Here is an 11,935-nt window from a genome sequence, read left to right as displayed (position 1 = left end):
TCTGTGAAAGGAAGTGTCTCCTATCTTCTGTCCTCTACTTCATTTCCAAATGTGTCCTTTGGGCCAGGCTGCTTGCTTGAATGCCAGGCCACCTGTTCAGGTTTTATTTTGTAATGGCAGAGTCTTACTTAGCGCTAGCACATATTATATGCAAGTAAATCTGCAGTAAAATCTCTCCACTTGGTCCACTGCAGATAGCAGTCAACGGGCTGTGCTGGAAAGGGGCTGGTGTGGTTAACTTTATATATGGTACACTACTGCCATCTAGTGTCAATGCAGGACCAACACATTTTCTTTGAGGGTTTACTATATACAGAAAAAAAGAATGTGCCAGTGGACAAGTAACTTTCTATACCCTATTGTAGTTCCATTACAGATTAAACAACTTCCATGAGAAATATATTTAAAACATTCTATTTTGGCTGGCAAAATTCCCATTTTATGGCCCCTTGATACAAGGATAAGGAAAGATTTTTTGTACAAAACTTGCAAATTCCTTGCCTGTTAGTTGCATCCCTTGCATCATCCAAGCGTTACCCCAGCATGCACGACACCCTTCCTTATCCTTGTACTGTACCATCCTTGCACAATTTTTGCTAAATCACAGCATGGCCTTGCAAAAAGTTACACCACACTTTCTATTTCCTCTCCCAGGTGTGAGTCTCTCTTACTGGGTTAACCAGCCCACAACTGAGTGCTGGTTTTCATAGTAGCCAGTTTTGACTCCCCATTCGGATACCAACATGCAAAGCAGAACCAACCCTCATGAAATCACTGTATGAAAACAAATATTTATTTCTTATATTTATATTTCTCAGTTGTGTAATATTCAAATTGCAAACCGATTCAGCATGTTATAGCCACCATCACCAGCAGGGGGGAAGATCACCCACCAGCACACTTTGAGGAACATGTTCGGAGGTGCTCCCAGAATTTCAATTACAATCCTGGTCAGTCGCTTCACACCTTAAATAATGGGGTGGGGGTTATTTGATAGAACTCGCATTGTATATCAGTATGCTTCATGCAGACATTTGCAAAAGTTGGCTCTTTTGAGCAAAAACTTCTTATAAATGCAATTATCATAGCAATAATTTATATATTTTTTAAATCGTAATGTTAATTAATACTGTGTACTACTAAGTGATTGAAATGTAAATGTTAAAAAAGTGATACAACTCAAAATCTACACCCTAATCTGTTACATTGAGACAGATGACTGAGAGGATTGAGGTTGTTACAACTTTACTGCTCCATACTGAGTGCTGTACATAATAACCATTAGAAAAGTTTACCATGCTAAATGTAACAGTTTAACTTGCTTTCCCCATATACTGGGCATTTCATATTCTTTACCATGTGTAAAGAGTCACGTGTTACCCCTAAGTTTTCATTTATTCTACATGTATTTTGATGCTGCAGTTATTTTATTATGTTTAAAAGTGAATGGGGACCTTTTGATCCTTTGACCGTTTGACCCTGCAGGGGTCCTTTTGTGCTGCACTCTGATCTGGCTGCATAATGTAAACAATGTCTCAGATTTAAAAAGAAATGACAAAGTGCAAGTTTAGACTCAAAACAAGCCAGGAGTCATTGATTTTGTTAGCATGCATTCCCTTAATGAGAGGGTAGACCAGGCCACCAGTGACATGCGACATTGTCCCTTACACATGGTTAACCAAAGTTACTCACCTGTGACATACATCTTACTATGCTTTACTACACTTTCCGATCCAGATTATGACACAGTGTAATAAATAATGAAATACCTATCATGCCCCTTCCATGCTTAAGGTGTTCTCTAATACAGGGTGCATGTATCTATTACAGGTACCGCACAGAGCTTTCAATTACACAGGTGCAAACTATACTACAGTACTATAGTACTGATTGAATGATATTCATAGCTATAGAATTAGATACAGGTAACTAGAAGACTAAGCAAATACATTGATAACTTAATGGCATGAGTGAGGTCACAATCTGTGATGGCAGTGGATCACACTACAAGCATGAGAAACACCACAAGCTGGGTTTTTTACCATACCAACAATCTGCCAAGTAACTCTATTTTTTGTAATTTTCCAAAAAAAAATTGAGACTGGCATATTTTCTGTTGGTTGCTCAAATATTTTAGGAATTGGACAGCTATGAGTAAGTAAAATGGCTTACAAATAAGAATGAGGTGACTCATCTTTGCTCAGCTGATCAAACTAAAGACATGTTTATTGAAAAACTTCAGCTGTTATTAACTATTGAAGTCTCCAGGCACAGTATTAATGTATCTTCCTGTTTCCATCAGCCATGGGACCAGACTCAGCCTTGTTTCAACTGGGTCTCTGTCATTCGTTTTGAGGGAAATGTATATGAGGTACAGTGTGTGAAGGAATTTATGAATGGGACAATAGAAAACTTAAATTATATATTTAAAAAATGATCGTCAACTTCAATCGAGCCTATCTCTTGCAAAATTCTTGAGTTGAGAAACCCTTCTTCAGCGTGGTTTCCTTGGGTAACTATTTGAAGGCTTCACTGAGCGTTGTCCACGTATCAATATCCCCAAAGTATTGGATTGAAGTAATCTGACCTCATTCAAATTTCAGGTGTGCTGGTCTTTGCATTGCATTATTTAGTTATGGCCTGACTTCCCAGTTTAACTGCAAATATAGTGCGTATGGTCTAGCAAAAGCAGGTGTCACTGTAGGTTATGTAAAAAACGAAATCAAACTATCATATACCATGCATAAAAAACCCCACCACAACCCAATAAAATATTATAACTGTTATATATAATACAGGTAGTTACAGACACCAGATAAAATTTTAAATCGGTTTAATCAGACAAGCAGCTAGATTTGTAGTTTCGGAATCAGGACAGGAGCGCCCCTTGTTGGCCATTTAGTGTAATTAATTAGATTCACAATATGCATGTTACAGGGTCGGGCTGCATAACAGGAAACTGCAAATAACGATGTAGTGGTTCTGAGTATTCATTATCAAAACAAGATCATTTCCTCTATATCACATAGTCGCTTTATGCAGAAGTGTCAGGGTGGCCGAGTGGTCTAAGGCGCCAGACTCAAGGAATAGATTCCTTACCTGAACTACGGGCATTCTGGTCTCCATCTGGGGTCGTGGGTTCGAATCCCACTTCTGACATGATGTTTTTGTTTCTTTTCTTTTATATAATTAAAAAATATAGGTAAATATTAAAGTGATATATTTGCAGCTGAAAAAATAACAGTTGTTAAAGTGTATTAGGATATTTATCAAATAATATATTTAAATGTTAAAAAGTGGTAAGTTCTACGTCGGTAGTTACCTGCCAGACAATTTAATAATTAAAAAAAAAAAAAAAACAACAACTTTTAAACAAGGAAAATCTGGCAAGCGGTACAACGACATGGACGGTACTATTTTTAAAATGTAAATTATAGTACGTAAACAAAGAAGCATTGCAGAAATGTTATATTAGTGAATACTTGTTTTTTTTTTTTGTTTGTTTTATTTTTTGGGGGAGTGTCGGAGAATGTATTTAATGTAACAATCTGCAATATGTTGGTACTGTACTGTATGCCAGGTTGCTATGGACTTCTTCTATTTCCGGTGTTCCCACTCTGTTAGTTTCCGGGTGTTGTAATAATCAGATGAACGCACATAAGCTGCGTTTGTTGGCGAATAAAGAGGTGTTTGGAGGAGTTGTTTCTGGAAAATTCAGACCACAAACAACACCGAAGGCTTCACCAATGATCTAAAAAGGTAAGAGATTTGTTATAACAAGATACTGGATTGGAACTGAACATTTCCACGCCACAGTCCGTTCACTTAAGTGTTCATCACATTCGAATTACTCGATTTCATTTTCATTGGAAAAAAAAAAAAAAAAGCAATGCACAGAGATAGAAACAACGATAAATTATTTTATTTAAATTAGAAATGGCAGACACCAGTTTTAGTCAGACACGGTCATAATGGATAGGCCTGTTTTATGATACAGTTCTAAGTGTAGCATGTGATTATCCATTGACGAGAATGGATTTCTGTTGTTGGTATGTACCATATATATAATCAGTTGTGTTTGTGTAATGTGTGTATATGTTAAAAAGGGTAAAGGGTATTCATGATCGAGTGTGTGCTTTTGAACAGACTTTTAGAATGTGTGCATTTGAATGTGATAGTCATTACCCTGAGCATGTCTGTTAACTTGCTGTATTTTAAAATAAACCGTAATACTTAGTTTCACTGTATGCATTCTTGAGTTTTCTGCCTCATAGGCACTGGACCTCCTGCAATTTTTTAAGTCCACAAAAAGTCAAATTGTAGGAGAGACTACAGCACAGTTCCTGTTGTTTCTTACAGCTACAGAACTGCGTTGAGCACTGTAATCAGATTGTCTGTTATATGTTTGTAGAAAGTACCCAACATTTGGGCATATTATACTGCAAAGGGTAGATTGCCAGTTTGGTCAATATTGAGGTTTATAATAAATAAAACTGTGGCAGAGCTTTTGAGTGCCCTACTGCATTCAGTGATCGCTTCAAGTGATTGAAAAAAGTATAACTTAATAATTTATAGCCATGAAAAGTATAGAATTGAAGTCAGATTTAGATTTGTCATCAGACAGCAGATGTATCATTTAGTAAATTATTTTTCCAAATAGTATTGTATTAATAAGCATTACCCACTGCGTCAATATCAAGCTGCTGTGTGTGTGTGTGCAGGTGCCAGAATAAAAGCATCTTAGTTTCCTAATATCTATCCCAGGGATTAGTGTTCCTGTTAATACTGAATAATCTAATGTCCAAACGAATAGGACTGTTGGTATTGCTTGACATAATCTAAATGTGTTGTCTCGTGTTTCTTAGACTACACACAGCAGAGTGCTCGCCTTCTGGTATCATTTCCTGCCTGGTGCCCAAGATGGCAAGCGCTGCTTCAGCCTCTACAGAGAGCCCAAGTTCAGGGGGAGCTACTGGCACTGCTGGAGAAGGCAGCAACCAGGACAGTACGTTCGAGTGCAATATCTGTCTGGACACTGCCAAGGATGCTGTCATTAGTCTGTGTGGACACCTCTTTTGGTAAGCTTGCCTGTTTGTCATTATCGATCTGCATCTTTAAACACTTGTTAAGTAGTAAAAACACTCTGAAGTAAACTGCAGCTGCGTTTCAGCGTGAATGTGACGGGAGTGCGCCTCATTCACCAGAAGCAGTTTTTTTGAACAAGCATTTTTACTAAATTTAAAGCAGCATTGCCGTGTTGATGATTTATATATGAGAAGCATCGTGAGTTGGTGATACACAACCAAAAAAAAGCCTTATATGTTTTTTTTTTTTTTTTTTTTTCACATTGGGTCTTGGACTACCATAGCTAACATTATGTAGTAAAAGGTTAGTGCTAATCTGGGTTTGTGAGCTAAAGAGCTTACAAAGGTGTCCACTATACTGTTTTAGGTTTTCATTCAAAGGTTAATTTGTGTTCCTTTTCTGAGAGAGCAAGCATGTGCTGACACTGGATTTAATTGTGTTGAATGTTAAACATCTGACTGTAACCATGAATATTATATTGTTGCATGCAGTTTGCATTTGTTTGTAAAATACCAGAGAATTAAGCAAGTGTCTGTTTTTCTTTTTTCTTTCCTCTTTACGTATGTATGGTGCTATGGGAATACCCACAGCTGGCCCTGTTTACATCAGGTGAGACAGTTTAAAGTGTTCACTTTGTTTCGTCAGCTTCTGTTGCATTAAACCCACGAGACTTGATTAAATGCTTTTTCCGTTAGTGGCATACTAATCCGTCTAATATAGAACGGTTTTAGGTTGTTGGAATAGCCAGCTGCAGTTCAACCATGTGCTATTTCATGGTATCTGATCTTAATTTTCATACATTATGTAAAAATTGTATATGACGCTCCACTCATATTTACAGGAATGAGCTACTATGGGAATAGGCCTTTTTAACAGTGCACTGCAATGTCTTATTGGGAGGGGTTTGAGTTCAGATCCAATCTCACATTTTACAGGAAGTGTTTTTTAAGTGTTTAGGTGGCCCTTTCAGTTTATTTTCGCTGTTTCTCTCCATCTCAGTGGTTAGAGACGAGACCAAACCGCCAGGTTTGCCCAGTGTGCAAAGCAGGAATCAGTCGAGAGAAAGTTATCCCGTTATATGGCCGGGGGAGTACAGGGCAGCAGGACCCAAGGTAAGCAAAAGCAGGCACCTAATGTTGAGTCTGTTTTTACAAGGATTGTTACCAGAGCTGTTTGGTTTTAACGGGCACCTAAATGTTCATTCAGTGACCCCGTGGGCTTGTTCTCTAGGTTCTTATTTCTAGGCCTGGGTTCAGTGGTCACAAGTGAAATGAGTTTGGCTTATCTATGTGCAACTTAGTTTTCTTTGTGAATGCTTAGTTTTAATGCTTTGTTAATTTTTTTATTTCCTGCTATATTTAGGGAGAGAACACCACCTAGACCTCAGGGACAGAGACCTGAACCAGAAAACCGAGGGGTGAGTCTGCAGGAGTGAATCGGAGACATGTCCACCTTTTACTGGTAGTGTGATTGAACAGCCAGGGAAATAACGAGGCTCATTAAGCAGGGCTGTGTATCTTGATTGAATCCAGCCCAGTCTACATACAAATAAACCTGCGGTAACTAATTCAATAGTGTGAGATTTGATTTGTTAGATACTGGTTTGTAGTATTATCTAACCTAGCCCCATTTATGCCAATCGGCACTGACTGCCAGGGGCTTGTCTGTGTAAAGGAAAGTGCAACTCAAGAAATGTATGTTAAATCAGGGTAGTAGTTTAATGTTTATAAAGTATTACTAGTATAATTTACAAGAAGTTGATATTGAATACACAGATGTACAGTGCAATATATTTATCTTTATGAGTAATACTTTAGGACATCTATTAGTTTTTATTGACATTCATTTATTAGCGCACGCTACATATGATGAAACTATTGCGTGGTTCCTTGTAAGATCCAGAAATCTGCCAGAGACAGATACCGGTAATTCATTAAGTAAAGAACAGTCCTTTGGGGAGTTATTAAGTTATGCTGTGTAAGGCCCCAGAAGAAAGACTTCTTTTATCCTCTCTTGAGACGATGCTTCCAGTGCATTTTTTTTTTTTTTTTTTGTATTGCATCATTTTTAGACTTATGACAAACTTGCTTTCTTCCTAAAACTAATAAAATATGCAATTTTCAAATTTAAATGGGATGTGCAGGTTGAGCCATTAAGTACTGAGATCAGATCAAATGTTATTAGTGTCCATATTATTGTTTAATTATGTAGCAGACGCTTTTATCCAAAGCGACTTAACTATAAAATATATAAATGAGTCTTAAATTAAAAAATAAAATAGAAAAATAAAGAGAGAAATGGCAGACATATAAAAGCAAATTAAGAATTATAAATTTAAAATACACAACTAACTCATAAAATAACACAACACAACGACACAGAAACATCCCAGAACAGCCTGTGTCCTTTCCCGATTGCCCACACGCTGTCGCTCACACCGGCAGGGAAGATAAATCTGTAGCAACCCTGAATCGGAGGCAGTAGACAGGTGCGTGAAGGATGCAGGTGTGCAGTGATGCGCTGTGACGTGCAGAAAACACTTGTAATGATGATGTTACAGTTTGAAATGACAATTGAAACAAAACAATGAAAAAAAAAAAAAAAACACTGCTTTTGCCACCTGTCGCGATAGCTCCAAAACAGCCATATCAGACCGAATCTTTAAATCTGCTTTCGTCTATAGACCCAGTGTTCTACTGTATGTCTTCATTGCCATATAATAGCAGGAAGATCAACATGAGTATTAAAATGTAGATATTGCATATATAAAGTTATTATATATGTTGTAGTTAACTGCATTGCCAATTGGTGTCATTAAACAATGTTTCTTGCTTTTTAACAGGGGTTTCAAGGGTTTGGTTTTGGAGATGGGGGATTTCAGATGTCCTTTGGGATTGGAGCCTTTCCGTTTGGTATTTTCGCCACAGCATTTAACATTAATGATGGCAGACCACCCCCAGGTATTTTTCTGTGTTAGTTTTACAGTATTATATCCGTTTAGACCAGCTTTCTAGATTCCATACAGTGCTTTAAATAAACATGTTGCTTTATTTTGTATAGTAGTGCAAGGAACAGACTTCCATTGCATACTAATTTGAGGCATTCCAGGTATTCCTGTCAGTCTTAATTGTAAGTACCCGCCAATACAAAGGGTGTGTACTGTATTTAATTAAGATCAGGTGTTCACACTAAAAGCTGGAATGAGTCGAACTAATATGCAATGGGAGTGTGGTGATTTTACAAAGATTTTTCACAGTATAAAATTATTTCGCAGTTTTAGATAAGAAACATTAGCGCTATGAAAAACAGTAGTAAAAACGCAAAGTGGAAGAAGTAATGTTTTCTGCCCTGTTTTATATTCTCCAAATGAAGTATTCTGGCATCACTAAATAAAACCTTTTGTCTCCCCTGTTTTGTGTTTCCCATTATAAGCTGTCCCTGGAACCCCGCAGTTCATGGATGAGCAGTTCCTCTCCCGTCTCTTTCTGTTTGTCGCCCTGCTGATCATGTTTTGGCTTCTCATTGCATAAGGACTGGTTGCAAGCTGCAAAAAGGGACTGCCAATGAAGACAACTAAAATTATTATTATTATTATTATTGTTGTTTTTTTAAATCTTCACTAATAAGAATAATTAATCTATTTCTGGAATGGGTGGGAAGAAATGAAAAAAAGAAGTAAGAAGAAAACCTTTTGGATAATAAAATGATTTCTTCATTGAGTTTAGACGTTTCATTTGAATGGGAATACTTTACCTATAAACAAAATGTGATTTTAAATACTATGGCTTTTGAACAATTAAACATCGGCAAGATTGTTTTTATAGCTGACTATTTATTCTTGGGGTACTGCAATTGGTATTTTAAAATCTCTAGAAAGGTTTGTTCTTTCAGCCAACTAGTTTAGTGAATCCATTGATTCATTGTTACCACTGGGCTGTTGATAAACTTTTCCAGGTGTCATGTAGACGCTCCCTGACTAAGTATTATATAGATTTATATGGAAATCGCAGGGGCGTTTTTTGAAAAAGTCTTGTTTTTATTGCACCACTTGCTTTTTGAGAAGGCTAACTTAGTTAGAACTGTGCTTGGAGCATATGCTTGCAGTGACAATTCAAGTGGAACATGGTAAACTATTGATTTTTAGAAATCATAAAAAAAAGTACTTGCAGTTTTCTTTATTTTTGTGTCAACACTTTTTTAATTAAACAATTAATGATCACCTGCACCACTAAATGTGATACTTAAACTTCTGTAAACCATCACGAAGAAAGTCTGGAAACATCGCCTGTTAGCAGATTCTGAATGTTAAAACACGGGCAGGGCACTAGGGGGCAGTTTGGGTTTTTTGATTTTAATAGTTGAAGAATTGCAGTAAAGTTAAAGAAATCTGCACGTTGTAACGCTATAGTTTAATTCCTATCAAACAATGTCACCAGAAATGTATTAAACAAACTGCATACTTGATTGATTTTTGTATTTGTTTTTTATGTATGAGTTTTATGTTTTTAAGAAAACATGCATTCTTCATAGTAAGTTAAAAGTGCAGTATCTCACTCGGTTTTAAAAATATGTGAGATGATTGTTACTACTTAAGATCAATAAAATAATGGTTAATCTGCTCTCTGTAGTATTTTGCTAGTTGAGCTATGTAGTGGAAGTCGTAATTTATATTCTTAGTCACCCATTGCTGTAGGTGGGTGTAATGCAGTTTGGTTTTCTGCAGCTGTAACTTCCATGGGAGAAGTAAAGTTTAATCAAAGTGCACTGTTTGCAGATCCACTAATGTTATAATGTACTCACAGACACTTAAGAGTTCAGTATGAAATTGAACATGTTTATGGGGCTTTGCTGCTTTAACTGTACAATTTTACTAGCATACTAATTGTGAAACAGCAAAGAGTTTTGCAGAAGCTTGATGCAGTGTCTTGTTTCAGCTGGCCATGATCCTTTGTAGATAAACATTATATTTTGCTTGTTAATTAGTTTTGTCATTGTTTTCAGTATACTACAGTGTGTTGCTTTATTTTGAGAGCCGTTTTCATATTTCTTGTTTGTTTTTGTTGTTTTTTGTTTTTTTTTGTAATGAGCATTTCTGAGTTTGAGTGGTGTTTGTTGGTGTGTCGTGTGTGTTTGTGAGGCAAGCCAACTAGAAACACTAGACTACATGGGGAACACAACCTGTTTTCTTTCTAGTAGGATCTATGCAAAATCATCTTGTTTTTCTTTATTCGTAAATCCTTTGGAGAGACTACCAGCATCAAAGCTTGTTCTTAACAAAAGATCATTTTTATAACTGAGCATAGATTAAAATGGGAAGTTAGTAACAAAATATTTTAGCAAGTTTTTGGCATCCTTCAAACACACCCTCATAAATTGATGTTTTAAACTATTAGTAACCTGCAGGTCGAGTAGACCAGTAAAGGCTAATACCTTGATCACTGTGAAATGTTTTTACTTTAGTCTCGCTCAGTAAAACCAATTGTATAAGTTTTACCATAAAAATAAATAAATAAAAAACCTTTCTTGATTTAAGGCAAAGGGTACTATTTTTTTAAGCTTTTAATAATTATGCTTTAGCTCTGTTCTTACAGATGCCAACTGGTTTGAATTGTTCTGTGCATTTCGTGAATTTCTAGAGATTCTTATCCATTAATGGTTATTAGCAGGTTAGATGAATCTGTATTTGTTTCTTGCTTTATTTATTTCTAGTGTATGAAACCTGATGTTCTCAAAAGGTGTGCAGTTATAATAAAATGTGTAATTCTTCACTGCTTAATGGTAGAACTGTTACATCAGTTCTCTGTATTATATTGGCCTAATAAATGTATGTATTTTTGAAAAGGTTTTAAAGAGCATGTTTAGGAGAACAGCCCCAGAGGATCATGTTTGTGGCGGCAAATAAACCCGAAATGTATAGGGCCATTTTTCATTTGGCTCGAGTAAAATTAAAACACATGGAAACTCCCCCATTGTCCGCAAATATTGGCCTGGAAAAGCACAGTTAATCTAACCGTTGGCGTTCATAAGCCATCTTCAATGCATTGTTTAGTGGATACTGTTCAGTCTGATCTCAGCTTTGCCTGGACTAAAAGGAAATAAAAGCAGGGGTTCTCATTTGAAATGCAGGCTCTAGAAAGAGGCACTAGTGTGTGAGTTGGTGTGAAAATCAGCCTGAAAATGACATCATTCTCCTTAAAGATCTTAAGTGATTATGTGTTTATATAGCTTGAAGTGTTTAATCATGAAAATCTTAACCATCCCCTATCCATGCCTACCTTTTTGGTATTACATCTTTACCACAACCAAACTGAATTCCAGAGCTAATGCAGAAAACCAATTACAAACAAACCTGCTATGGCTAATTTAATTCAAACATTCTTTAGATTTACCGAGCAAGTCATGGACTTCATTGAATCTGTTTAAAATGCAACAGACATCTACCACAAACACTTGGTATAGATAGGGTCCTGTTTTAAATTGCACACAGCTGCTGTTTTCCTCTGATTTGATCTGTAGAATAGACATATATGTTACTGTAAATATTAATGTAAAGGTTGTTGTGACAATAGACACGGGATCAGTAACAGTATTAAAGGTAATCCGAGGTGAGACTCTTCTTAATGTGGGAGTTTCATTCACTTTTGTCACACTTTATATAACACATACTTAAATTGGAGTTACCTATGCAAAAAAAGGGATGCATTTGGTCCCCCAAAAAAAATGGATGAGGAGCTTGATTGCTCTAGACAGGCAAGGCTCGTCCAGTCAGAAAAACAACAGCACCACCCGATTATAACCATAATTATTGTCACTCTGAAATCCAGGGACTGTGATAGACAAATACATCTAA

At 36.5% G+C, this 11,935-nt stretch overlaps 1 protein-coding gene and 1 non-coding gene across 2 annotated transcripts; both read left to right on the top strand.

Annotated features, from left to right (window-relative positions):
• Positions 1-3,046: 3,046 nt before the first annotated feature.
• trnal-caa lies at positions 3,047-3,159 on the top strand. Its single transcript has 2 exons — positions 3,047-3,084; positions 3,125-3,159. It is a non-coding gene; the product is annotated as a tRNA-Leu (tRNA).
• Positions 3,160-3,593: 434 nt separating this feature from the next.
• Positions 3,594-10,612, top strand: LOC121300292 (E3 ubiquitin-protein ligase RNF185). Its single transcript, XM_041228801.1, has 7 exons — positions 3,594-3,759; positions 4,866-5,078; positions 5,676-5,694; positions 6,085-6,197; positions 6,448-6,502; positions 7,928-8,045; positions 8,518-10,612. Exons 2-7 carry the CDS (start codon positions 4,921-4,923, stop codon positions 8,613-8,615), a joined length of 561 nt encoding a protein of 186 aa, XP_041084735.1. The 5' UTR covers positions 3,594-3,759; positions 4,866-4,920; the 3' UTR covers positions 8,616-10,612.
• The last annotated feature ends 1,323 nt before the right edge of the window (positions 10,613-11,935 follow it).

This window comes from Polyodon spathula, chromosome 25, assembly GCF_017654505.1.
Source record: "Polyodon spathula isolate WHYD16114869_AA chromosome 25, ASM1765450v1, whole genome shotgun sequence".
Lineage (NCBI taxonomy): Eukaryota > Metazoa > Chordata > Actinopteri > Acipenseriformes > Polyodontidae > Polyodon > Polyodon spathula.
This window is presented reverse-complemented; position numbering and strand designations above follow the sequence as displayed.